The sequence below is a fragment of the Podarcis bocagei genome (genome assembly GCF_964188305.1).
Source record: "Podarcis bocagei genome assembly, chromosome: 9".
In the NCBI taxonomy this organism is placed as follows: domain Eukaryota; kingdom Metazoa; phylum Chordata; class Lepidosauria; order Squamata; family Lacertidae; genus Podarcis; species Podarcis bocagei.
The window spans coordinates 68197320-68225279 of record NC_138134.1 but is presented as its reverse complement, the minus strand read 5'-3'; the positions used below and the strand labels follow the sequence as shown (position 1 = coordinate 68225279).

The 27960-nt window shown below is 43.6% G+C and overlaps 1 protein-coding gene across 1 annotated transcript in view; it reads left to right on the top strand.

The window, feature by feature from the left end:
- The window catches only part of CFAP299 (cilia and flagella associated protein 299), a 341489-nt gene that overhangs the window by 100381 nt on the left and 213148 nt on the right, over nt 1–27960 (top strand). The window contains exon 3 of the mRNA XM_081207447.1: nt 14091–14181. Coding sequence (XP_081063573.1) covers nt 14091–14181 — 91 coding nt within the window. The remainder of the gene's footprint in view (nt 1–14090; nt 14182–27960) is intronic.

Below are 27960 nucleotides of genomic sequence, written 5' to 3'. Positions count from 1 at the left end.
ATGCCCCAGAAAAACTGTCTGCAGACAAACGCCAACTCCCTCGGCCTGCAAAGCAAGATGAGCGCAGAAACCCCAGAGTCGTTTGCAACTGGAGTTAACTGTCAGGGGTCCTTTACCTTTACCTTATCACCAGGCTAACACCAGAATACAGTTGTACGTCGTGATGTTGAAAAGCGGAGGGCGGAACAAGCTGCATTGGCCCCACGAAGTGCTGGGGTGAAATCGCCTCAGCTTTGTTAGTGGGAGGCAAGTTCCACCCGCAATATAGCACTGGGTGAAGGCGCCATTGCGCTATGGCCCTCAAACTGTTCCCGAGTGATGTATCAATACATTGCCCAGTCCTAATAGCTAGAAGCCATCATTGCATCTTAAGGTAACAAATTCAATAAATCAGGCATGTCCAACAGTCGATCCTGATCAACCCCCCCCCCAAAAAAAAATAAGCAACAACTTTGGGTCTTTCTCCCCCCAGAAAGCTCAACCGCTTTGGGTCTTCCTCCCCAACAATATTGGTCAATCCAATGAGTAGATCACTGCCAGTTTTTTTTTATAGTGGGAGTAGATCACTATCCCTTAGGAGTTGGACATGCCTGCAAGAAATGAATGATGTGCAATGCCTCGTCAACTGATTTCTGATAATTTGCCTCATTTCCGATAATTTATTGCTGTGAGTTGTGTGTTTTATCGTGAATCCAGAATTCAGGGCAAGGTCCTCTCTTCATGTTAGCTCTGCTAATCACATTAGGAAGCACGCTGAAACACTTCCTTAAAATAAAAATTTAAAAAAACCACCCTTGACAGCAGTGATGTTTTTTCTTTTTCTTTTAATGAACTTAGCCTAGAGCTGATAAAAGAACCTTTTAAAAAAAGTTGTGAATGTTGGATAAATGACAGGACCACGTTGCTGGTAGCTTGCTGTTAACTGTTTGTAATATCAGTGCCAATATTATGTCAGGTGTAGGTTTCTCCTTGTCAGCCAAAGCTGTGATAACCATGGAAACTGTTCAAATAAAGTGCATAAGCAACCAAAATATTTTCTGAAAAGAGAGAGAGCCTTGGCTTTGTAGAGTTTCGCGTATCAAATACTGAGTGTAGTTTTTGCAATTACTTGTTCATTTTATTAAACAATAAAATACGTGGGATTAAGGCCCTTCCAAAGGTATTTCCTGTACATTAGATTATGTAAGTAGCAATCAAGAGTTTTATAGCACATTTCTCAATTGAGTGTGTGCCAAATATGTCAGAAATGGTAAGAGTTTAAGCTTTCTTTTAAAAAGTAACTTCCTAATCCAATTAGTCATTGTAAAGAGTAGCTCTCTCTTAACCCAATCCATGTGCAGGGAGAGTGAAAGCTTATATTTCTTCCTTCATAAATAGAAGTGCAATGTTCCACTTGTATGAAATTCCTCTGTAACGCAAGGGTGGTTTGCCCTGGATGGATCTCTGAATGCTTTAGGCCAACTCCCAAGAGACTGCGATCTACTCACAGAATAAAAAAATGGCAGTGATCTACCACTTTTTGGTAGGGGTTCAGGTCAAAGTTGTTGAGCTTTTCTTAGGGAGGAAAGTCAAGAGTTGTTGACCTTTTTGGGGGGTTCAGATCAAAGTTGTTGAGCTCTTTTTTAGGGAGGAAAGCCAGAGTTGTTGACATCATCATCATCATCATCATCATCATCATCATCATTTATTTATACCCCGCCCATCTGGCTGAATTTCCCCAGCCACTCTGGGCGGCTTCCAATCAAGTGTTAAAAATGATACAGCATTAGATATTAAAAACTTCCCTAAACAGGGCTGCTTTCAGATGTCTTTTAAAAATAAGATAGCTGCTTATTTCCTTCACATCTGAAGGGAGGGCGTTCCACAGGGCGGGCGCCACTACCGCTATTTTCACCAATATATTAGTGAAAGTAAAGTAGAAGTTCAAGAGCTTCCAGAAGAATAGAACATGGAGTTAGAATATGCTCCCCCCAAAAAATAATAATCAGAAAATTGCTTTAGAAAATTGCTTTAGAAGCCATGCAGAATGTTTATTTAGATTTAAAATGGAGATTGGCTCAGCAAAAATTGAAATTCCACGTATTCTGTACTCTACAGTGTCTTTATAGGAAAGCACAGTGGTGCCCCGCAAGACGAAATTAATTCGTTCCGCAATTTTTGTCATCTAGCGAATTTTTCGTCTTGCGAATCACGAAATCCCATAGGAATGCATTGAAAATCAATTAATGCGTTCCTATGGTCAAAAAAAGTCCAAACAAAGCCAAATTTGGTACAACAACAGTTTATTAACTGCTCTTTAAAGTCACACATACTGTAAAGAGCAGTTCAAAAACTGAAGGGAAAATAAATTAACTTTATAAACATGACAGAAAAACATTTAAAAATCAACAAAGTGTACAGTACATTTTCTAAGACTCTGGGGGACCACTCGAAGAAGGCTCCTCTTCCACTCTTTGCTTCTTGCTCAAGAACCTGTCCATAGTCTGCTGCTTCATCCACCTTTTCATCAGCTCCCTGAGAGGCGACATGACCCTCGTATCATAAAAGTTCCCAGCGTCATGTGCCACATGCTTCTCAGGGTGGTGTAGATCTGCAAAAGTCTGCACCTCCTTCCACTTCCGGCAAATGTCCCACAGTCTTTCGGAGGACAGCCGTTCCTCAGTTGCTTCCTCCTCTTCCAGTGAGGCCTGCTCCTGCGCAGCCTCTGTCTGCAGTTCGACCAGCTCCACGGTGGTCAGCTCGTCGTCGTGCTCCTCCACCAGCTTGCAGACGTCCTCCTCCGTGACCTCCAGGCCCATGGTCCTCCCCAAGGCAACAATGTCCTGCACCACTGTTGACTCTGGTGCATCAGAGTCACTTGGTGCCACACAGTCCGGCCACAGGCTGCGCCAAGCGCAATTCAAATTTCTCTGGCTGATCCCTTTCCAGGCCGTGTTGACCATCTTCAAGCAGGTGACGATGTCGAAGTGGTCCTTCCAGAATTCCCGCAGGGTGATGGTGGTGCAGTCAGTCACCTCGAAGCATCGCCTGAAAAGCTCCTTGGTGTAGAGTTTTTTGAAATTGGCGATGACCTGCTGATCCATCGGCTGGAGCAGTGGCGTGGTGTTAGGCGGCAGGAACATGATGTTGATGAAGCTGAACTCCTCCAACAAGTCCACCTCAAGGCCTTTAGGATGGGCAGGAGCATTGTCCATCAGAAGCAAAGCCTTCAGCGGCAGGTCGTTGTCCAGCAGGTACTGCTTGACAGCAGGGCCAAAAGCAAGATTGACCCAGTCCACAAACAGCACACGTGTGACCCAAGCCTTGCTGTTGGATCGCCACATGACACTCAGCCGCTCCTTGTCGATCTTGTGTCTCTTGAAGGCCCGTGGGTTCTCCGAGTGGTACACCAGCAGGGGCTTGATCTTCAGGTCGCCGCTTGCGTTGGCACAGAAGAGCAGGGTCAGACGGTCCTTCATGGGCTTGTGGCCAGGCAACTTGGACTCCTCCTGAGTGATGAAAGTCCTTTTGGGCATCCTCTTCCAAAACAGCCCGGTCTCGTCGCAGTTGAAGACCTGCTGTGGAACGTAGCCCTCCGTCTTCACAACCTCCAGGAACTCCGCTGCAAAGTCTTCAGCCGCAGGAAAATCAGAACTGGCAGCCTCTCCATGCCTGACCACGCTGTGGATGCCAGATCTTGTCTTGGACCGGTCAAACCAACCTCTGCTAGCCTTGAAGACTTCTGGCTCGGCTGAGGTTCCTGGCTGTTCCCGGATGAGGTCAGCGTGCAAGGCCTTGGCCTTCTCACAAATGACGGCCTCAGACACTGTGTCCCCTGCACGCTGCTTCTCTTCTATCCAGATGAGCAGCAACTTCTCGACCTCCTCCAGAACAGCTGGGCGGTTCTTCACGATCCTGGTGACTCCCTTGGCTGCATCAGTCGCCAGGATCTTCTCCCTCATCTTCAGGATGGTCCCGATGGTTGATGGATTCCTCCCGTACTCCCTGGCGATGTCCGTCACACGCATTCCGCCGTCGTGCTTCCGGATGATCTCCTTCTTCATTTCCAGCGTCACCTTCTCCTCCTTCTTCTCGCCGGACACTGCAGCAGCAGTCTTCTTGGGTCCCATGGCAGCACAGCTCTTACCTTCGTAAACTCAGAAAAAGAAAAAAAAATCAGTGATGTGCTTCAAATCCAAAAAATTCAAAAGCACCCAGCCACCCACCACACAGAAATTAAAACCCAGAACCAAGGCCTTGAATCCCAAGCACCCCAACCCAAAATCCAAAATCCAAAAACCCCCCAAAAAGTTTTAAAAGTTTAACTTACCAAATGGATGAAAGAGAAGTTCTGGAAAAGCTTCAACAATCAATCACCGAAGTCTTCAGAAACCTCAAATGGCTGCAAAATAAGTTTTGGAAAAGCTTCAAAAATCACCAATGTCTTCAAAAACCTCAACTGCTCCCACAGACACCCACCCACCCACAACACAGAAATTGCAAACCCCTCCCCAACTGCTCCCCCAGCCCCTCCCCAACTGCTGCAAACCCCTCCCCAACTGTTCCCCCAGCCAGCCAGCACTCAGAAATTCAAACTCAGAAAAAAAACTTTAAAAAAAACACCCTTGCCCAATGGTCACAGAAAATCATAAAAATTCCAAAAAAAGGCCCACGAGCCCACAGATTCCTGCAGAAACCTCCCCAACTGTTCCCCCAGCCAGCCACCACTCAGAAATTCAAACTCAGAAATTTTTTTTTGAAAAAAACACCCTTGCCCAATGGTCACAGAAAATCATAAAAATTCCAAAAAAGGCCCACAAGCCCACAGATTCCTGCAAATCCCTCCCCAACTGTTCCCCCAGCCAGCCACCACTCAGAAATTCAAACTCAGAAATTTTTTTTTGAAAAAAAACACCCTTGCCCAATGGTCACAGAAAATCATAAAAATTCTAAAAAAAGGCCCACAAGCTCCCAGATTATCGCAACCCCCCCCACAACACCAAGTCCTTGAATCCCAAACACCCCAACCCAAAATCCAAAACCCCCAAAAAAGTTTTAAAAGTTTAACTTACCAAATGGATGAAAGAGAAGTTCTGGAAAAGTTTTGGAAAAGCTTCAAAAGTGAGCAAAGTCTGAGAAAAGGCTACCAAACCACGTGCTAACAGTTGCTCCTCGAAGTCAAGTCGCAACTGCAGCTGTTCAAGCTAAGCACCCTTGGTTTTAACGGTTTTTAGACAAAGGAAACAAAGTCGCGAGACGTTTTCGTCTTGCGAAGCAAGCCCATAGGGAGATTCGTCTTGCGAGGCAAATCGAAAACGGAAAAACCTTTCGTCTAGCGAGTTTTTTGTCTTGCGAGGCATTCGTCTTGCGAGGTACCACTGCACTGTCTAATTCAGATAGATGCTGGAAGTGTATTGCTTTAGGTCGTTTATATACTGTCGTCTTTTGTATATTATTTACTACAAAGGTATGTCTCAATCATGCATTCTCGGTGTATTTTAATTTTTAATTTTCCTTACTCTACTTGTTAATTCATTGCAATTCTGTTATAATTGATTTTGATAGTTCGATGACTAAGCCCTTTGGGGACAAAACGTCTGATTACCGGAGCGACATCTGAGCACTGAACCACTGGTATATTAAAAGTGGACTCTTTATTTACTGTGATTGCAATTATTTAAGATAAAACCTATTTTGGAAAGAAACTGCTTTTGCCATTTTATGGGCGTTTATCGTTTGTTTACAGATAGTTGCCTTGATGATATTAGCTTTTGTCTGTTGGAGGTGTAATGCTGACAATTCCTCAGTGATACACATGATGTGGGCATGTCCAGTGATACTTTTTTTTTGGTCTAAAGTTGTTGTCCTTATCAATTTTGTATTAGTGAAATCCTTGAAGTTTGTGGACGTTCATGTACTTCTAAATTCATAGAATCATAGAATCATAGAGTTGGAAGAGACCACAAGGGCCATCGAGTCCAACCCCCTGCCAAGCAGGAAACACCATCAGAGCACTCCAGACATATGGTTGTCAAGCCTCTGCTTTAAGACCTCCAAGGAAGGAGACTCCACCACACTCCTTGGCAGCAAATTCCACTGTCGAACAGCTCTTACTATCAGGAAGTTCTTCCTAATGTTTAGGTGGAATCTTCTTTCTTGTAGTTTGGATCCATTGCTCCATGTCCGCTTCTCTGGAGCAGCAGAAAACAACCTTTCTCCCTCCTCCATGTGACATCCTTTTATATATTTGAACATGGCTATCATATCACCCCTTAACCTCCTCTTCTCCAGGCTAAACATGCCCAGCTCCCTTAGCCGTTCCTCATAAGGCATCGTTTCCAGGCCTTTGACCATTTTGGTTGCCCTCCTCTGGACACGTTCCAGTTTGTCAGTGTCCTTCTTGAACTGTGGTGCCCAGAACTGGACACAGTACTCCAGGTGAGGTCTGACCAGAGCAGAATACAGTGGCACTATTACTTCCCTTGATCTAGATGCTATATTCCTATTGATGCAGCCCAGAATTGCATTGGCTTTTTTAGCTGACTAAGGAATATCTTGGTGCACATCACTGAGGATGAGCCAGAAGCTCCACATCATCCTTCATCTCCTGCAACAAGAGCTTATTGCCCTCTTAGACTGTAGATATTTAAAGCACAAGCTGTTCTCCCATCACTTTCTACAAAGCATCGTTTGGCCATGCCACTGAGCTGGACCAGTCCAGCTGGAACAACCAGTTCCCGGACTCCGATTCCTCCTCCAGCTCATCTGTGAATCCTTGGAAGTCCTTTGTCCCAGCAGTAGATAATTCTAGCAGATTTTTATTTATTTTTTGCTTTGCATCTGGCAAATTGCTGACCTCCAACGGTTTACAAAAGGCTGTTCTGAGCATCTTAGCGTGCGGCCTGCTGATCTCATTTGAAGATCAGTAGTGAATATACTTCCCCTAGAGAGTAAGGACAGTTTCATTATTGCTTCTTTGAAAGCTGAAAGTGTATTAGGTTAGCTCTTTTAAAAATAAGTTTTCGTGCTGAAGTGTTAGCTTTAATGGGAGAGGAAATGCTTGTGGAGACCTGTGGAGAAGCTGAAGACTGGCTAAGAGGTGGTTTCTGAAATAAGGTTTGGTGGCCCATGGCTGAAATTTTCTTATGTAGCATAACTGATTCTTTATGTCCTCTTTTCCTGTACTGTTGATCCATCGACTTGATGCTAATGGGTCACACACCACTTCTCCCCTTCCTTCTGCTTCTTGTCAGGGTAGGGTGGGGACCCAAAGTGTTGCAGTTGGGACTCCTCTTTAATCACACTGATTAGGTATTGAAATGGAGTGCCTAATGTTAGGTGATAATATTTGCAATGTGTTATTTAGGCTGTATCAACAGAAGAATAGTGACCAGAACAAGGGAAGTATTAGTGCCACTCTATTCTGCCTTGGTCAGACCACACCTGGAACACTGTGTCCAGTTCTGGGCACCACAATTTTAAGAAGGATATTGACAAGCTGGAACATGTGCAGAGGAGGTATACCAAGATGATCAAGGGTCTGGAACCAAGCCTTATGAGGAACAGTTGAAGGAGCTGGGTATGTTTAGCCTAGAAAAGAGGAGACTGAGAGGAGATATGATAGCCATCTTAAAATATCTCAAGGGCTATCACATGGAAGAAGAAGCAAGTTTGTTTTCTCCTGCTCTGGAGGGCAGGAATTGAACCAATAGATTCAAGTTACAATAAAGGAGTTTCTGACTAAGCATCAGGAAGAACTTTCTGACAGAAAGAGCTGTTTGACTGTGGGATGGACCCCCTCAGGTGGTTGTGGGCTCTTCTTCCTTAGATGTTTTTGGATAGTCATCTCTCTTGGATGCTTCCGCTGAGATACCTGCATTGGAGGGGGTTGGACTAAATCAGGGGTCTGCAACCTTTAAGACAAAAAGTGCCACTTGGACCCGTTTCCGAAGAAAAAACAAATGGGAGCCGCAAATCTCGTCATTATAAAAATAACTTTTTTGTCACTTTTTATTATTTGTTTGTTTGACCCCTCAGAATTACTCCTCCTCATAGAAATAAACGTTAAATTAATAAGTTACCTTTTTGTGTGTGTGTGTGTTCTTCACTCCCCTTCAAAACAGTGACCAGCATACATGCCCCCTTTCAATGCAGTGACCAGCGTATATGCCCCTTACAATGTAGCGGGCGGGCGGGCAGGTGACGTTGGGACCATGCGACGTCCCCATGCGACGTCACAGCCAGTACAGCGCCCGCCACAGTGGGGAGTGTCGGGGCGCACAATGCGCCTCCTCCCCTCACTAGTATCCGCCCCGGAGCTGCGGCAAAGGTGTAAAAGAGCCACATGCGGCTCCAGAGCCGCAGGTTGCAGACCCCTGGACTAAATGATCCTTGGGGTATCTTCCAACTCTATGAATATTCTATTTAAATGTCAAAATCCCACCTTCCTCCTGTAGGAATATATAACTGAAACGAAAGAAATCATTAATATATCTTCAGTGTCAGCATTTTGAAACTCACACAAAGCTTTGCCCTGACTCACAAGTTTCCTTTGCGCCATAATCAACTGCAAGCCAGTTCTCCAGAACAGGAGTCTTGTGGCCATCTTTTTTTGGGGAATCCCTTCTTCTCATGGGAAAAAAAGATAAAAACAATTGATAATGTATGGAAAAACTCACTGTTTTTATGACTCTTGATGATTAGATACAAAAATATGGTATGTACTCACCAAGCATATTTTCCCTCTTGAGTGAACACCTATTTCTTAAATGAGATTAGGTTGATGTATTTCTGGTTGGTGGAATCTGTGCAGCCATAGTACTATATACCCAACTGCATGGCTTTCATTAATAATGTTCCCACACAGTCATTTCATCTGGCCGTAACAATTGTTGTTGTTTAGTCGTTTAGTCGTATCTGACTCTTTGTGACCCCATGGACCAGAGCACGCCAGGCACTCCTGTCTTCCACTAGCTCCCACAGTTTGGTCAAACTCATGCTGGTAGCTTCGAGAACACTGTCCAACCATCTTGTCCTCTGTCGTCCCCTTCTCCTTGTGTCCTCCATCTTTCCCAACATCAGGGTCTTTTCCAGGGAGTCTTCTCTTCTCATGAGGTGGCCAAAGTCTTGGAGCCTCAGCTTCCGGATCTGTCCTTCCAGTGAGCACTCAGGGCTGATTTCCTTAAGAATGGAGAGGTTTGATCTTCTTGCAGTCCATGGGACTCTCAAGAGTCTCCTCCAGCACCATAATTCAAAAGCATCAATTCTTCGGCGATCTGCCTTCTTTATGGTCCAGCTCTCACTTCCATACATCACTACTGGGAAAGGCCGTAACAATGGAGGAGGCCAAAGAAAGAATTCTTGAAATGATTAGAAGTGCATCCTTTGTTGAATAAGGTATTGGCTCTGAAGATGTAGGATGTTAGAAGCCTCCCAGAATGGCTGGGGCAAGGCAACCTAGTCAGATGGTCAGGATACAAATAATAAATTATTATTATTATTATTATTATTATTAGCCATTATCAGCCAGTGTCTAATTTATATTTTAGGGCAAGAAAATCAAGCATGTGGGCACAGTTTAATTCCAAATACTGCAGGTAGCTTTGTTCATTAGAAAATAATCAAATGTAATAATAAAGTAATACTTTTATTACGACCAACCGAAAAGTCACAAAGTGGCGCAAAAGCTTTTGTGTTCTTCTGAAGCCAAATGGGGGCAGGGAGAAGAGTGGAGCAAGCAGCGCGAGAGCCTTGTTCCTAGAAGTAGTATGTTCCTGGGCTTGGAAACCGCATCTACAGTTGTAAAATGGAGTGGATAAGGTGTTTGGAAGACTAGGTTATCTTAACTAGCCACAGCAAGAGACAGTAATGCTTCTGAACAGGGCTGTAGGTAGGGGCTGGTGAGGTGGGCCCCCGCCAGGGGTGCAGGCGATGGGGAGCGCGCACGCAAAATCAGCTAAAAATATCTTCTTGCAGTCCATGGGACTCTCAAGAGTCTCCTCCACCACCATAATTCAAAAGCATCAATTCTTCGGCGATCAGCCTTCTTTATGGTCCAGCTCTCACTTCCATACATCACTACTGGGAAAACCATAGCTTTAACTATACGGACCTTTGTTGGCAAGGTGATGTCTCGGCTTTTTAAGATGCTGCCTAGGTTTGTCAAGAATAGGAATACTGGACTACTAATTGGCCTGATGCAGCAGTTTCTTCTTATGTCCTTAAATCTAGGCCATCCAGTATTTTACACAGATTTCCTAGGTGCATTCTGGTCTGGTCTTAAGAGTTGGCTTTTGCCTGGGGCTCTTTTGATTGCCATGGAATCATAGAATTGTAGAGTTGGAAAGGACCCAGGGGTCATCTAGTCCAACCCCCTGCAATGCAGGAATCTCAGCTAAAGCATCCATGACGGATGGCCATCCAACCTCTGCTTAAAAACCTCCAAGAAAGGAGAGTCTACAACCTCCCAAGGGAGGCCTTTCCACTGTATGGACCTTTGTCTCACAGGGAGCATGACTTTGCGGGAGGGAGAGACTTTTCAGACTTGGCAGTTGATACAGGAGGTGGTGAGGATAATGGGAATTGCAAAATTCTTATTTTGCAACTGAGGGCCACCAGAAGCAACCCAAGCAGCTGCTTTGCAGACGTGCGTTTTAGAGTCAATGTAGCGAAGTAGTATCAGACACAGAATAGTGCTGCAAAGAACATACTCATAACGCAGAAGTCTGCTTCTGGCTGGGTAGCAATGAGTGTTTCGGTTTAATGGGTGGCACCATTTTATGTGCACTTTGTAATGGTGTTCCATTAATTAATGACTTGCACCAATGCTTTCCTGCAGAACGAGGGCAGCAAGTTTCAACAAGGGCTTGCCCTGATTTGGCCTCAGTTTCATTGTCATCTTATTGAAGCCTCTGGTGGGGATTGTCATCATTAGTCTGCGATGTCAACTGTTTGCCAATAACACTTAGCTTCGGGTGTGTTTGTTTTTTTGCCATCTTTGTATCCAGAAAAATTCAATCCATCTTTTAATAGACAGGCTGTCTTTGTTTACAGATATGTGTGTGTGTGTGTGTGTGTGTGTGTGTGTGTGTGTATGTGTGTATGTGTGGTATATATATGTGTGTGTGTGTATGCGCGCTGCCCATCTGACTGGGTTGTCCCAGCCCGTCAGGGACACAACCACTTCGGACGGTTTCCAACAAATTAAAACTTTCAGCACAATAAAACATCTAACGTAAAAAGCTTGAGCTTCTCATTCCCATTCCAATATGGTTTGCGCAGAATGATGTCCCTGTGGAACATTCCCTTTTCTAATAAATTAGATTACATTGAAGATTCTGCAATGGAAGGACTGAAGAAATGGGCTTCAGGAAGGGAAGGGGAAGACCTTTACTTGTTAGATTGTATGTGTGACATTGTAATAGCATGCATAACTTGCTGGTTAATCGTTAAACACAGCTTTCAGTTTTTCTCTTGCCTTTTTTTGCATTGCCCTTATACTGCATCGAAAGGGTGCAATTGCGTGAATATGTTAACAATAGAATAACTGAGTGTTTACATGCCAGTAAAGTAAAGTGTAGCTCTAATCCTTTGTAAAGAAATTACTCTAGCTTCCTTTCTTTCTTTTTTCCTTTTTGAGGAAATAACTTCTTTTTGGTATTTATTTTTACAAGCTTTTTCAGGTCACTGAGTGTTAAGTAAACTTAGTCAAACAGGAGAAACGCATAGCAGGGGCTAAAGAATCCCTTCCAACCGTTTTCCCTTTTCTAGTTGCCACTTCTCCCTTCCTTGGGAAAACAGAGAGGGCATAGGAAGACTGTACAAAGCTTGACTATTCCCAACACAAATATATCCAACTGTTCCTTGTGGGCATGGGGGCACCCATTTCTCTGGAGGGTTAGCTTTTTGTTAAAATTGATGAAGAAGGGCAGTCGTATATTACCATTGGTGTGCATTGATATGAGATGTGGGTGCATGCACACATATATTTGCCTGTCAAGGCCCCCAAGCCCCCACACAAGGACACAGAATTTTAGGTTAATGTTAAAGGGCAAAAGTTAGGCCAGGGGTCCCCAACCTGTGGCTGATGGGCCAGAAGTGGCCTAGGGAGGCCATTTAACTGGCCCCTGAGCAGCCCCCGAACCGAGCCGCCCGCTTGGCGAGTCCCTGCACACTGCGCTAACAGTGCAGCGTGGGGGCTATCTTCTCAACAGACTATATCTGACTCCTACCCGCCTTGCAGGAAGTCTGGTAAGGGTACACTACCAGTAGGGGGAGCCCCGGTGATGCGGATCGACTCAAGCACCCCCTCAGTTCCCGTCAGGGTCATGGTATGGCCCTGGCCCCTCCCTGGGCTTTGGACAAGATCCACACTCCCGAATTCCTTTAACGGAATAACCTTAATCTTGGAGGGGCAGGTGATGGCCGCACCTCCTCTCCCCCACACAACGCTATTCCAATGCCTAACCGTCAAACCTTACAAAGTTGTGATGAGGTAGGCGAAACCCAAATGGCTGGTGCCAATTTGCCAAGTGGAAAAAGTCCTACCAGGCCCCTCAACGGCGACAAACCGAAGACCATCACAAGGCCAAAGACGCAACTTGAAAAAGGGTGGGAGGGCAGGAGATCTGTGGCGCGAGGCTGAAAGGGAAGCCTCAGAGTCGTGCTGCGGCATAAATCGGCCCTGGCCACGCTCCCGAGCGACCTGATTGGCCGCCTGGCGAAATGAGGGGGCCAGGGTCTCTCCCAGCAGGACGCGGGGCGCCGTCCCGCCCCCATGTTGAGGGGGGAGGAGGCTAGGTGGCCCAGCCGTAACCTGGCCCCACCCGGAAGTGGACCCAATTTGTAATAGGACAGTAATGTTTGGACGAAATATGCTAACAGTCCATGGCGACAAAATGTGGTCCATGCCAGAACTTAAATTTGAGTTGATTGCAAGCAATATGTAGCTCATTCTCTATCTGCTGTGAAGACCGGTTTATTGGAGTTCCCTGTTTATTTTTCTGCATTATAATATGGTCTGCTGTGCTTTAGATATTTATATTCAGCACAGTGCACAGGAGAATCTGGTTTAATTATATGGCATCTTCATAAGGAACTACCTTATCAGGAAACACACCAAGATCACCCCTCATTTTGGGGACTACATAAATTGTTTTGATCCCTGCAGTCTAATCACAAAGGTGCTTCAGCTGGTTGCCACATAGTATGTACAACTGCCATTGACTGGTGGATGCGTATCATGGTGACATAAGACGGAAGTCCTATCTAGTTCAGCATTCTGTTCTTAATGGCCAACTAGATGCCTATGAGCGGGACGCAGGTGGCGCTGTGGGTTAAATCACAGAGCCTAGGACTTGCCGATCAGAAGGTCGGCGGTTCGAATCCCCCCGACGGGGTGAGCTCCCGTTGCTTGGTCCCTGCTCCTGCCAACCTAGCACTTCGAAAGCACGTAAAAGTTCAAGTAGATGAATAGGTACCTCTCCGGCAGGAAGGTAAACGGCGTTTCCATGCGCTGCTCTGGTTCGCCAGAAGTGGCTTAGTCATGCTGGCCACATGACCTGGAAGCTGAATACCGGCTCCCTCGGCCAATAAAGCGAGATGAGTGCGCAACCCCAGAGTCGGCCACGACTGGACCTAATGGTCAGGGGTCCTTTTACCTTTTAGTTGCCTATGGGAAGCCCACAAGGATCTGCTGGGTTCCAAACCAGTCCAGCTGCTGGTAATGGGCCTGATCCGGCCTTCTCTGCTGCATTTGCTTGGAGTTGACACAGCAAAAAAAAATACTGCCCCCATTTGTTGCCCTGTTTGACTAAAGCATCATGGCTTTAGATGCAGTGGCTCTGCTATTCTGTTCAGCCTTGCCGCACACAGTGTGTTGGAGTTGTGTTTATTAATTCAGACTTTTCTATAAAAACAATCTGCAGTCCTTTTTGAAATATGTAAGGTTGGTTTGGAACATTGTCAAGGTACTGATGAATCTTCTCTTGGACTGAGCTCTTTAAATTTTTATTATTATTATTATTCACTCTTGTTTAAATGTTATTTAGATGAGGAAGAAGAAGATAGAAAGAGCCAGAAACAAACATTGTGTTCTGTCTTTCCCTTACCAGAGCTCTGGCAAGTGCAGGAAAAGAGCTGAAAGACGACTTTCTGAAGGCATTGGCAGAAAGGGAGGAAGCCAACCGCAACGGCAAAATGTCTGTAAGTAAATTTGAAAGGAAAGTTCTGTAAAACAATGTGAGATTGCAGTGAAAAGCTGCCATCCGAATACTGCGACTATTATGGGTTCTCAACATGGAAATGTTAAATAGAATGAAGCTTATGGAGGAAATTGAAGTAAATTTGAAAGGAAAGTTCTGTAAAACAATGTGAGATTGCAGTGAAAAGCTGCCATCCGAATACTGCGACTATTATGGGTTCTCAACATGGAAATGTTAAATAGAATGAAGCTTATGGAGGAAATTGAGGGAAGGCTCAGAAATCAATTGATCAGAGCACAACTTGATTTTTTTTTTAACATAAAAACAATGTCAGTAGGTTGTGTGAAGACTTGGAGAGTAAAGAATAGAGCAGATCTATTTCCGTATAGACATATAAGATCTGTATGAAAACACAACTCTGCATTTCATATGTGTGCATATGCGCATGGGACGGGGTATTCTTGTTTTCCTAAATAATATTACGGGAAACTTTCACAAGTTTTGACAGGGTCCTTTGGTAAGTGCAGCTGAAATGTACGCACTTAAAATTTCATACTCTTAATGCAGATACTCATCAGTGCAGCCAAATGTTAAGATACAAAAAACTATGTGTAGTGGTGTATTTACATTTTTCTGATATTTACATTTTAGTACTGTACTACAATGATGAGCATTCTGAACTCTTCTTTATCCTTAGATACTTGGCTGCTTTTGAACAACTTGGTAGAAGCCACTGAGTTGGCCCACATGTGCCTTGAGTTCTCTTGGTTGGATCAGGCTAGACTTTAGGTCTCCAAGACAGTGCCCTCATACACCCCCTTTGCCAAGACCTGCCTTTCCCAGTTTTTAAAATGAGGGTTTTGCGGGTTTTTGTTGCTATTTGCTTGTGGGGGTGCCTTTTTTAAAAAAATCTGTTTTATTTGTTGTGTGTATGGGGGGGTCAGTGTTTTGCCTGTTGTTTGCCTGTTTGTTTGTTTGTTTGTTTGTGTGTGTGTGTGTGTGTGTATTTCTGACCATCACCAGAAATACACACACACACACACACACACACACACACACACACACACACACACAAATACAATCATACCTCGCGTTACATCCGCTTCAGGTTGCGTTTTTTTGGGTTGCAAACCGCCAAAACCTGGAAGTATTGGAACGGGTTACTTCTGGATTTCGGCGCACATGCACAGAAGCATCAAATCGCAACCCGCGCGTGCACAGACGCGGGTTGCGAACGCTGCAGGTTGCAAACGTGCATCCCGCACGGATCACGTTCGCAACCTGAGCATCCGCTGTAGATACTTGGCTGCCTTGAATGGTTTTGTATTATGCTGTTTTTCATTTTGCTTCTGACATCATTGTGGCAGAAACAGTATGAGGAGTCACAATCCTTACCTCCTACTTAGGGGGCTAGAAGAAGCTGTGTATGGCCCCATGCAAAACATGGTTCATGCTTCTGGGGGACTGCCAAGTTTTTATCGTGGAACAGCATCCTGATAGGCTGGGTCAGCGATGGCCTTCCTTGCAGGCCATGCGACACAAGGTGATATCAGGCTTTGTTTATCATGAAATTCTATTCGATAGTGATCCAGAGCAGAACTCCAATGTATAGGTAAAGGTAAAGGGGCCCCTGACCATTAGGTTCAGTCGTGGCCGACTCTGGGGTTGCGGCGCTCATCTCGCTTTATTGGCCGAGGGAGCCGGCGTACAGCTTCCGGGTCATGTGGCCAGCATGACTAAGCCTCTTTTGGCAAACCAGAGCAGTGCACGGAAACGTCGTTTAACTTCCCACCAGAGCGGTACCTATTTATCTACTTGCGCTTTGACGTGCTATTGAACAACGTAAACACGCTGCAGGATTCCCAAAAAATAGACCAAAGGCAATTGTATTTCATCCAGCAGAGCTTGACTGCTAAGGAAGGCAAATGAGCATAATGGTCACAAATCCAACACATTCAGGATTGGCACTGTCCATAAGAAATCCGGTTGCCGCAGACTTAACTTAAACTTACAAGAACTTATAATAAGTCTAAACCTCAACACTAAGCATACTGTCTACAGCAGGGGTCAGCAAACTTTTTCAGCAGGGGGCCGGTCCACTGTCCCTCAGACCTTGTGGGGGGCTGGACTATTTTTTGTGTGGAGGGGGGGAATGAACAAATTCCTATGCCCCACAAATAACCCAGAGATGCATTTTAAATAAAAGGACACATTCTACTCATGTAAAAACACACTGATTCTCAGGCCGTCCGCTGGCCGGATTTAGAAGGCGATTGGGCCGGATCCAGCTCCCGGGCCTTAGTTTGCCCACCCATGGTGTACAGAACACCACACCAGAAAGGAAACAAAGATAGAAAGAGAAAGTGAAACTCAGGCTCCTTCTGCCCTTACTACTATAGTCAGCATGACCTTGACAGAAAGAGATAAGAGAACCAGTTTAAGGCAGCTGTACTCTGCTTCTCTGAAGGAATAACCCAAACATCATGAACCTTCTGATTGTTTCTTTCACACAGAGAAGCTGCCAGAGCTAATTGAATTAACTCTTGAACTACCGGTAATTAGAATATGGAATATCTCTACACATCTGATCTATACTTTCTGTACTAAGAAACTGACAGTGTTATGTACTATTTCACATGTAGGCACTACTCACAGAGTATGTGTGATTTGATCACCCTCTAAATAATAATAATAATAATAATAATAATAATAATAATAATAATAATAATAATAATAATTTATTATTTATACCCCGCCCATCTGGCTGGACTTCCCCAGTGTACTTCAAGACCTGTGAAGGACACATGAATGCCTCTTCCACACAAAACTTAGAAGTGGAGGGTGGCCAAGCCACCTGCGAAACTTCTGTATGTTATTCCAAATAATATGCAGTGATTTTCCTTTCAAAAAAAAAAAACCCCAACACACCATTGGATACAGATACTGCTTCCATGGCATTTCACTTTAACTGGAATTGTGGTGGTGGAGACTGAGTACATTAGAAAACTTGCTATCTATAGTCCATTGGGCTACAATAATCTAAACTCATTATAATGTCTACCATATGTTGCTATAAACCCATCCATCATGTAACTTGGGTACCGTCCCCCAAAATGAAGTTATCAGATGCCTTAGACGTATGGAAGTGCTTTTTCCATAAGTCAGGATAAGGATTTTATCCCTGGTCTTTTCAAATATCTAGAGTTTTGTTAACAAGGTTCCAATGAATGGTTGGGTTGACATGATAAATAGACTTTCATACTTTAGGTCTTCTAATTTGTACATTACTGAGATGTTGCAGCTCTTGGGAAGTTGGCTAAGGTTTCAATCAATTAGCAAGTTACAAATAATATAGCTTGAATGATTAGGAAATAATCTAAACAAAATGTGCCTAGACAACGAATTCTGAGATCAGGTTGGTCTAAATTATGCTTTAGCTGCTAAACTTTAGCATGGGGCATTGACATTATCACTGAATGTTGTCTGAGTCAGCAATTAACAAGCATGGACATCTTAAGCCAGTGTAAAAACAGCTTGTTTCCATTCAAAGGAACCACAAGTCCTGATTCAAGCGAAAGAAATGTGAATTGGATTGTTTTTAATACACCAATTTCCTGTGTTGAAAATGCTATGAAACACAAGATTGCATTGTATATCACCAGAAATATTGTGCTGACATGATCTTTTTCTGATTTTTTTTCTTCCAACTTTTATTGGGGGGGGAAGTATGTGGGGGGGGGAGGGATGCTGGTATGCTGCTGCTGAAATAAAACGTGCATTGTCAAAATATTCCTTTCTCTTCTGATGGAACCCATGTCTGTGCAATTAATATTTCCCTGCAGAGATGATATGAGTCATGCAGGTAATCATAATTTAATTTCAAACAAATCACTTTTGTGCTTAGAATATGAATTGCATATCACATTCCAATTCTCTGCTAGCAGGGCACCATAAAAAGACGTAAAACTGTGCATTTCCTGGAAATAGCTGCAATTTTTCTTCTAGCAGCACAGATATCAATAACTGCTTTCCCCTGCATGTTTAGAGTAAAAGAAATGTCAAGCAGTTTTAACGAGAAATGGCCTTTAGGCAGCTTAAATATCTGATCTTTGCCAGAAGGCTGATCATGGGTTTCAGTCATAAAATATATATTTTGCTTTCAAATTTTTCCAAAAAATGGTTTACTTTTCCTTTGCTCTTTGTTTTTTTAAAAGTTTTTTTGTGTGATGCTTGCATGCTGTCTGCAGCAAAGGTAGCCCCAATAAAAGATATCTTCTCAGCTTGCAAAGGTGCACTCAAATAACCCTGAAGGTCCCTTCTAGATATTTGCTAGGGCAGGAAAAACACCACTTAGGCAACCTTGGACATGTATAGTGAGATTTTGGAGGGGAACGCAAAGCTGTGCTCATCCAAGTGTTGAAACTGCAGTGGTTTCTGAACCTGGAGCTGGAAGGATGTCAAACAGAGATTCAGCTGGAGCATCAAACCAGAATAAGGTTACAAATTTCTTAGACAGCACTAGGCCACACTAGTGAAAGCTTGCAGGTGAAATGGAGCTTTTATATGAATTCAAGGGAATGCTGATGCCCTTATTTTTCTCTTCCTTAACACACATACTCGCCTCGCCCAACTTTGACTCATTCCCAGACTTTGCCTCCTGTGTTGCCAGAAGTTGGGTGTAACAGCAAGCACCTGGGTGCAAAGCATGCTAGTTCTACTTTAGTTTGCACGGCAGAATTGGTGCCACTCGCAGAGGGAAAGAATATGCAACAGCTGGCATGTTGGGCATTATGCTTCCTGAACTAGAGACTTCACTTTAAAGCACTAAACTGGGAGTGCAGAGAAACTCTGCTGAGGCCGTGCCCATGCACTGGGTAACAGGCACAATCTACCAGCTACTGACTGTACAACTTAGAGTGGTTCATTGACATACAGTTTCCATCTTGAAGTTAGGCTCATGGACAGTGCCAGATTTACATAGAAGCTAAACAAGCTATAGCTTAATAATAATAATAATAATAATAATAATAATAATAATAATAATAATAATAATATTTGTACCCCGCCCATCTGGCTGGGTTTCCCCAGCCACTCTGGGCGGCTTCCACAAAGACCAAAAATATACTAAGATGTCGCACATTAAAAACTTCCCTGAACAGGGCTGCCTTCAGATGTCTTCTGAATGTCAGGTAGTTGTTGTTCTCTTTGACATCTGGTGGGAGGGCGTTCCACAGGGCGGGTGCCACTACCAAGAAGGCCCTCTGCCTGGTTCCCTGTAGCTTTGCTTCTTGCAATGAGAGAACCGCCAGAAGGCCCTCGGTGCTGGACTTCAGCGTCCTAGCAAAACGATGGGGGTGGAGACGCTCCTTCAGGTTGTTGGGATACTGCCAGGGAGATAAAGTCCATCGTGGCCCCAAGCCGTGTGCCGGACGTCCATCGATCTCCCGTAGTCACGCAGATTCAGCAATTAGCGACATGAGTTTCTTCTAGAGCTCATGCACGCTCTATCAGCAGATAATGCACAGCCAAAAGTCGCACCCTGGAGAGCATTATTTACAAGCCTTTATTCAGCGTTGATCAGAACAAAGAAAGACATGACTGTACTGCGTCAGTGTCTCCGACAGACTGAGAAACGAAAGCAATAGCAACATAAACATCCTGTGAACAGGAAATACGCAGGCTGTGACACAAACATCCTGAGCCGAGGCCGTTTAGGGCTTTAAAGGTCAACACCAATACTTTGAATTGTGCTCGGAAACATACTGGGAGCCAATGTAGGTCATTCAAGACCGGTGTTATGTGGTCTCTGCGGCCGCCCCCAGTCACCAGTCTAGCTGCCGCATTCTGGATTAGTTGTAGTTTCCGGGTCACCTTCAAAGGTAGCCCCACGTAGAGCTTAGGGCCCCACTCTCTTGCCCCGCCCCCCAAAATACTTCTTAATTGTATTTCACTATTAATATACTTCTTCTTAATTGTATTTCAGTTCAACAAATACTTCAATAAAATACATATTTGTTATGTGCAAATGGCTTTAGAATAGGCATAGGCAAACTCCAGCCCTCCAGATGTTTGGGACCACAACTCCCATCATCCCTAGCTAACAGGACCAGTGGTCAGGGATGATGGGAGTTGTAGTCCCGAAACATCTGGAGGGCTGAGTTTGCCTATGCATGGTTTAGGGCCTCATCAAACCTAAATCCAGCCCTGCTCATGGAAGCCAGCCACGTAATAATGAGAATTTCTGGGTTTGTTTGTTTTTTGCTTTACGGGGAAGCAGTGTAGAGATTCTGTGTGTGGGTCACTCAGCGGTGATGCTTCATGAAAACCTGAGAACCAGTTGATACGCTCAGCAGAATCCAGTGGTGAAACTTCTTGTGTGCCACTCTAAGATGGAGGTATGGGATTTCATATTAGAACGTTCTGCCATTAAAAAAAGGAAAAAGGAAATAACCTCTCTGCACATATAAAACTAGTGTGCTTTGCCTTCTCTTACACTCTATTATTTTTCTGTGTGCTGGGAGTCTTTTTCCTGCAGGAGTATTCAAATATCCAGCCTTCCTACCACCATCATCTTCAGCCAAGTTTTGCTACTTGATCCTGCTAAATGTGTCAAGCTGTACCTCTTAATCCTGCTAAATGCATAATTTGGTCCTCAGCAATTTAGGAAATGATTTCAAAGTAACCTTCCTCATCTCATTAAGCAATTAGTTTACTGACTTCCAAGTCTCAAATTCTGGACTCTGAATCTTTAAATTGCTACTACATTTCCCAAAGGTTACCTTGATTTAAGACGGAATAACTTTATTTTGAGTAACGGACAAAGTCGGTTGGGGATTTGGAGGTTTTCTTGCCCAATTGTCAATGTGGCAGGATTCCTTGAGCCCTTTCCAAAAGGTTCCCAACCTTTTGCATTCTTGAAGATTCATTGTGGCTATAATTTCACTATTTATTTTAATATAAATCTCTAAAAACAGCGGGTGTTTGCGTGGAAGATTCATTCCTGCCAAAAATGAAAGCAGAATGTCAAGATAAAGCAGATTACAGGCGATTGTAACCACAGCTTCCCAAAACTATGCAGTAGCCATTTAGTGGTGTATATTGGTAGAGAAGCTCCAGAACTTATTTAACATCAAGCATATGAAATGGGGGCGGGGGGCATTCATCGCAGAGTCATGGATTTGGGGAAATAATATTCTCGGAACAAGGAAGTGCCTTTGAAGTGGCTAACACTAGAGTGCTATAAAAATCACATCTCTTCAGAAAGAAAATTACAAGTTGAAAACGAAAAAAAGATAACTCATAATTTGAGGGCAAACTCTAGTAGCTAGAAGACCGCTCAGCTGCCACAATATGAGCTTGCAATATTTTCTACAAAATACACCCTGAAACAATTACTTCCCTCATGGTGATGACAAAAATGGCATTTCTGCAGCAGTGGGTCCAGTTTGAAGGTACTCGCATGGCATTCCGTACAGACATTTCTGCATATACCGTATTTTTCGCTCTATAAGATGCACTTTTCCCTCTTCAAAAATTAAGGAGAAATGTGTGTGCGTCTTATGGCGCGAATGCAGGCTCCTTGGCTTCAGCAATAGCAACGCGAAGCCTCCGAAGTGCAGAGGGAGAGCTCCCCCCGCGCTCCAGAGGCTTCGCGTTGCTTTCGCTGAAGCCGCCTCAAGCCCCCGGAGCACAGTGCAAACTCCTGCTGCACTCCGGAGGCTTCAGGCAGCTATCCGCAAGCCTTCGGAGCGCAGCAGAAGTTCCCGCTGCGCTACGAAGGCTTGCGGATTGCCGCCTGAAGCCTGGAGAGCGAGAGGGGTCGGTGCAGAATGATCCCTCTTGTTCTCCAGGCTTCGCTTCGCTGGAGAGGCGCTGCACAGTTTTCCCTCTCTGCGCAGCACCCCTTCAGCTAAGCGGGAGGAGAAATGGAAGGGGCTCCGTTTCTCCTGCCGCTTCGCTGAAGGGGCACTGAGCAGAGAGGGGGAGAATTTTTTTCCCTCTAAAACAAGGTGCGTCCTATGGTCAGGTGCATCCTATAGAGCGAAAAATATGGTAATTGATAATCATAGAATTGTAGAGTTGGAAGGGACGCCAAGGGTCATCTAGTTTAACCTCTGCAATGCAGTGATGTTACACAATATAGTCAAACAAACAGGCTATTGCCTAATTCAAGCTATGAGAATGCTTTAACAGTGTTGAAGACAACAACAATTTGATTGTGTACATTAAAGTAACCTACTAGAAAGGTGACATCATACTGGGGAATTTGTATTTAAAAAAATTCCCTCACTTATTTTCATATTATGTGATATTTGCTTTGAGCTTTTTTGTTGAATCAAATATAATTGTAATATTCTCAAGAAATATAATATGTATGATGATGATGATAATGTAAAAAAACAACAACAGTGGAACATTTGCATTAGATTTAGTGGGGTGTGATACCCATCTGAGTTGCTCTCCTAGTTAAAAGGTTTTGCAAATTAATTACAAATTAAGGGTGTGTCACCAACTGCTCTTGATATTTACCTGTTCCAATATGCTTCTGATGTTGTATTTGAATGCACTGGCATGTTCTAGCAGTCATCCTTAGGCAAGTGCAAATAAACCTCTATCAGATCCCTTCAAAACACACTGTAAATCTTTATAGCACTGCAGCCAAATGCAAAACCGCATGACCACATGGTTTAATTCTCCTGAGATAGTACATGTAATTCCGTCAGGTTTTTCCATGCTCATTCATCAGTTTGGGGCTTTCATCTGCTTTTAAAGTCGTGGATTTTCAAGCAGGGGTGAAATTGCTCCTGTCACTAATATATGTTCTTGTTACTCCATCATTCTGTCAGTTTGCTAAAGAAACTATGAAAAGGGGCGTGCTTCCACAAATACCAAGAAATGCAGGTTTTTCTGTTGGGCTAATTTGACAGTGTTAATCTCATCACAAATGCAAAAGGATTTCATTTTTGTTTTACAGCAGCTGTAACGGAAGCATATTGTGTTTGTGTGTGTGTATATATCTATATATCTGTATATCTGTATATCTATCTATCTATCTATCTATATATCTATATATGTGTGTGTATATCGATTTTACATTTCCAAATAAACATTTTACAAATATCCAGTGACTTCCCTTCTTCTCTTTCTATGGTTCATTTTACATATCATACATCCCTGTGTATTTTACTATAACCATTCAAATTAGTTTTCCACTTTTACATCCATGAAAAATTATTTACTCTGTTGAATTTATCTTAATGCGGCCAGTGTTTTCATCAGCTGTATGCAGTTATTTTCCATATAGTCAATAAATGTTTTCTAGTCTTCTTTAAAAGTATGTTCTTCTTGCTCTCTGATTCTATATGTTAAGTCTGCAAGTTCTGCCAACTTAAGTTGCCAATCTTCTTTAGTTGGGACCTCACTCCCTTTCTATTTTTGGGCTTACAAAACATGGGCCGCAGTTGTTGCATACAAAAATAACCTTTTTTGACACCTAGGAATTTCAGTCTGGGTTATCCCCAACAAAAAGGACTCTGGGTTGTTCTTTTTTTGGGGGGGGGGGAAGTAGTTTTAAACATTTTTTTCAGTTCATTAGACATCAATTCCCAAAACACTGGAAGCATATTGATTTACCATTAGTTGTAAAACTAATATTTGCTCCCTTTGCTTATGCTTAGACCCAGGAAGAGATCTGGAGGGGGGGAAAATCATTTAAAAAATATTTGGTATCACAAAGTAAGCTTTCTGGGCCCAGGGACACATTTGAAAATCTAACAAATACAGTGGTGCCCCGCAAGACGAATGCCTCGCAAGACGGAAAACTCGCTAGACGAAAGAGTTTTCCGTTTTGGAGGTGCTTCGCAAAACGAATTTTCTATGGGCTTGCTTCACAAGACGACAATGTCTTGCGAGTTCCTGCAGGGTTTTTTCCTTCCCCCCTTTTTTTCTAAGCCGCTAAGCCGCTTATCAGCTGATCCGATCAGCAGATAAGCCGCTAAAAGCCGCTAATAGTGCTAATCCACTAATCCTTCAATGGGCTTGCTTCACAAGACGAAAAAACCGCTAGACGAAGAGAATCACAGAACGGATTCTTTTCGTCTTGCGAGGCACCACTGTAGTCATGGGACCAAATAATACTATTTTACAGAAGAAAACCAGATATTGCCCAGCACTAATGGGTTCCAAAGTTCAAGAAGCATTAGATCTTCTTGATCCATCCACCCACCCCAAACTTGTACTCCGTCTCAGTTATAGAAACCCATTATAATGGTTAAATTAAACCCCAAATTGGTTCTGCTTAATTTTGTGGGTAACCTATTCTGCTTGCGTTGTTCAACTTAACATCAGTGGATGTCTAGATGAATAGTTCAGCATAGTTATTTCTTTTATTTAGTTTTCTGCTGATATTGCTTCCAGGCCCACAGCAAAGATCACAGAAACAGGTGCACCTGAAGAGGTTTCTTAACAGTGGAAGCAAAGTTAATGTTTTACCCAATCCAGATTATGCCTGGGCTGACATAGAACTAGTAGGTCAAGGATCTGCCTTCAGAAATATTTGTGTGTGTGTTTTATATTCAGGCCTGGAGAAATTGATTTTCCCATGACACCTGGTGGTACTAAGGAATAGATTGGTTAAGGTTAGGCAGGCAGGCATTTGTATTTTGCTTTTAGATGCCAGACTAACTTGTGATGGGTAAACATCCGCCGTAAATTGTTAGTTCTGTTCTAGTGCCACATGAGTTTTTACAGAAGTGTTTGGTTTTAGTTTTCCTTCTGGAGAAAATGGAAAAGCTAAACAAAAAGAAAGCTGGGGGTCATTGTAGATAATTGGATGATCTAGCAATAAAGTTCTGTCTTGGAAATACCAAACCAAGTGGTCTCTACTGTCCGCATCATTGCACAGAAACACTCAGCCAGACACGAGCAAACACTGTGTATTCCAACACAAGAATGTTTTCCTTTACAAGGTCAATGCACATTATGGTTTCTGATGCAGAAGACTGCATTGGCACAGTCCCCCAGGTATTTGAATAGATTTGTAAATAGGTATCTTGGTTTCTCTCAGAAATGAATTACTAGTTCCCATAAATATCTCTGGGTTGTTGTTTTTTTGTTTTTGTTTTTTGTTTGCAAAGAGAGTGTAGAGTTTTCCTGGAGTCTATGTGTACATGCTTTAATCTCTCTCCACCAGGTTTTGGTCTCCAGCTCCACCTTCTCCATTTTGCTGAGTTTGAAGCATTACCTGCTGTTGTTGTTTATTAGCTAACAATACGTTAGCTCTTGCATTGCTTTGCAACTCATGTTTTCTGCTTGGGCAAGCTCCAAATTGTTAATAATAATAATAATAATAATAATAATAATAATAATAATAATAATAATTTATTATTTATACCCCACCCATCTGGCTGGGTTTCCCCAGCCACTCTGGGCGGCTTTCAACAGAATATTAAAATACAATAGTCTATTAAACATTAGAAGCTTTCCTAAACAGGCCTGCCTTCAGATGTCTTCTAAAAGTCTGGTAGTTGTTTTTCTCTTTGACATCTGGTGGGAGGGTGTCCTACAGGGCGGGTGCCACTACTGAGAAGGCCCTCTGCCTGGTTCCCTGTAACATGGCTTCTCGCAGCGAGGGAACCACCAGAAGGCCCTTGGGCAGAACGATGAGGGTGGAGACACTGCTTCAGGTATACTGGACCGAGGCTGTTTAGGGCTTTAAAGGTCAGCACCAACACTTTGAATTGTGCTCGGAAACATACTGGGAGCCAATGTAGGTCTTTCAAGACCGGTGTTATGTGGTCTTGGCAGCTGTTCCCAGTCACCAGTCTAGCTGCTGCATTCTGGATTAGTTGTAGTTTCCAGGTCACCTTCAAAGGTAGCCCCACATAGAGTGCATTGCAGTAGTCCAAGCGAGAGATAATTAGAGCATGCGCCACCCTGGCGAGACAGTCCCATCCCATTTCTGATTTGACTCCACAGTTTTCAGCTATATTCTAAATTCTTTCTTTCTAAATTCTTCTAAATTCCGGTGGTCATATTGCCGTTAAGATACACAATCCATAATGCTGGAGCCTTGACAATTCACTGATTGGGTTATCACATAAGGCTGTGCCAAATCATGGCTTAGGTGGTTGCACAGGATCACAGAGAGGAGATGGTTGGTGCTTTGCTCTTCCTCTGGTCCTGCTGTAGTGGTGAGTTTAAGTCATGGTTTGGCTTAGCATAACATTCAAACCTGGGCTTGTGGTTTGTCTTTGCTTCAAGCTCTAACCAAAGTTTGTTGCTGATTTACAGCTAATGCTTTGTCAAGGGAAAACAAACAATGAGCCTAAGTTTCAATGACAGGCAAAGTCAAACCAGCCAGACTGGAAGAGGAGCGATGTGACAGTTAAAGCCTATCTGAATATCCGTTTGTGCTAATCTGGGGTTTTTTTGTGGCATGGTATTTCATAGACAAGGCACCAGGCACGTGGTGAGACCATAGCTCACTTTAAGAGTTCATGCTTTACATGTACAGTGGTACCTCGGGTTAGGAACTTAATTCGTTCTGGAGGTCCGTTCTTAACCTGAAACTGTTCTTAACCCGAGGTACCACTTTAGCTAATGGGGCCTCCCGCTGCCACCATGCCACAGGAGCACGATTTCTGTTCTCATCCTGAAGCAAAGTTCTTAACCCAAGGTACTATTTCTGGGATAGCAGAGTCTGTAACCTGAATCATCTGTAACCTGAAGCGTCTGTAACCCAAGGTACCACTGTACAGTTAAAAGGATCAGGTGACAGGTGATGGAAAAGACCTCTACCTGAGACCCTGGAAAGTTACTGCCAGTCTGAGTAGACATTAGTGGTCTAGGTAGACCAGTAGTCAGATCTGGTATAGGTTAACTCCCTATGTTCCTACCAAATGTGCGATGAAGAAGTTCTCTATCAATCAGATTACCTCTTCCTCTTCTTTCAAAGTTTGCTATGTGGCTGCCAGGGTTTACATGCTGAACCATACAGTTAGATTAGAGTTATGAACTGGGAAGAACTGGCTTTCACAGTTTGTGACCCACCAAGTTGAAAGCAACCTACAATTAGCAAATTTGCGGGCCTGGAGTGGAATAGCGATCATTAGAAAACTTGGTGCTGATCATTGGGCAAGTTGCTGGATTTACATACTTCCGAATATTTTGTAACTATAACACATGGCATGTTTGTACCATGCCTTTCACTATTTTTTAAAAAAGAATTCTCCAGCAGGTGGCAGATGCCTGTCTAAGGAGCTGTTCCGAATGCCAGCGCTCCTTGGGGTTCTTCCCTCTCGTTGGACACTTGCTTCCTCTAAGTCTGCCAAGATGATTTTCCTTCCTAAAGGAAAGTGTTTGGTACACTGTCTTTCCTCCTTCCATCCCCCTGAAATGGCAGTTGAAGTGGAAGGAATGGGGAAGGAGAAAAGTACCAGGCCATCTCTGTGAAGTCAAGAAAATACTTCACGCTCATTTGGTGTTCCGGAGGCTGTTTTGTCACATCAAATATTTTTGATGCTCAAATTAAAAACACAGACAGCTTTTTAGAACAGCAATTGCTCAGGAAGCTTTGGTTTGTAAATAACCAGCAGCGTGGATCAAGGAGCTGGTGGGAAATTTCAGGAGAAATGTCTTTCTGTTCTAGGTTGGATGGGTACCTACTCAGTAACCTTAAACAAACTGCTCTCTCGTACACACTGTGTCTTTTTCTGTCTTGAAATTTGTCTGTCTGTTTAGCCTGTATCTTAAGCGAAGCATTTGCAGCCCCTTGTAAAGA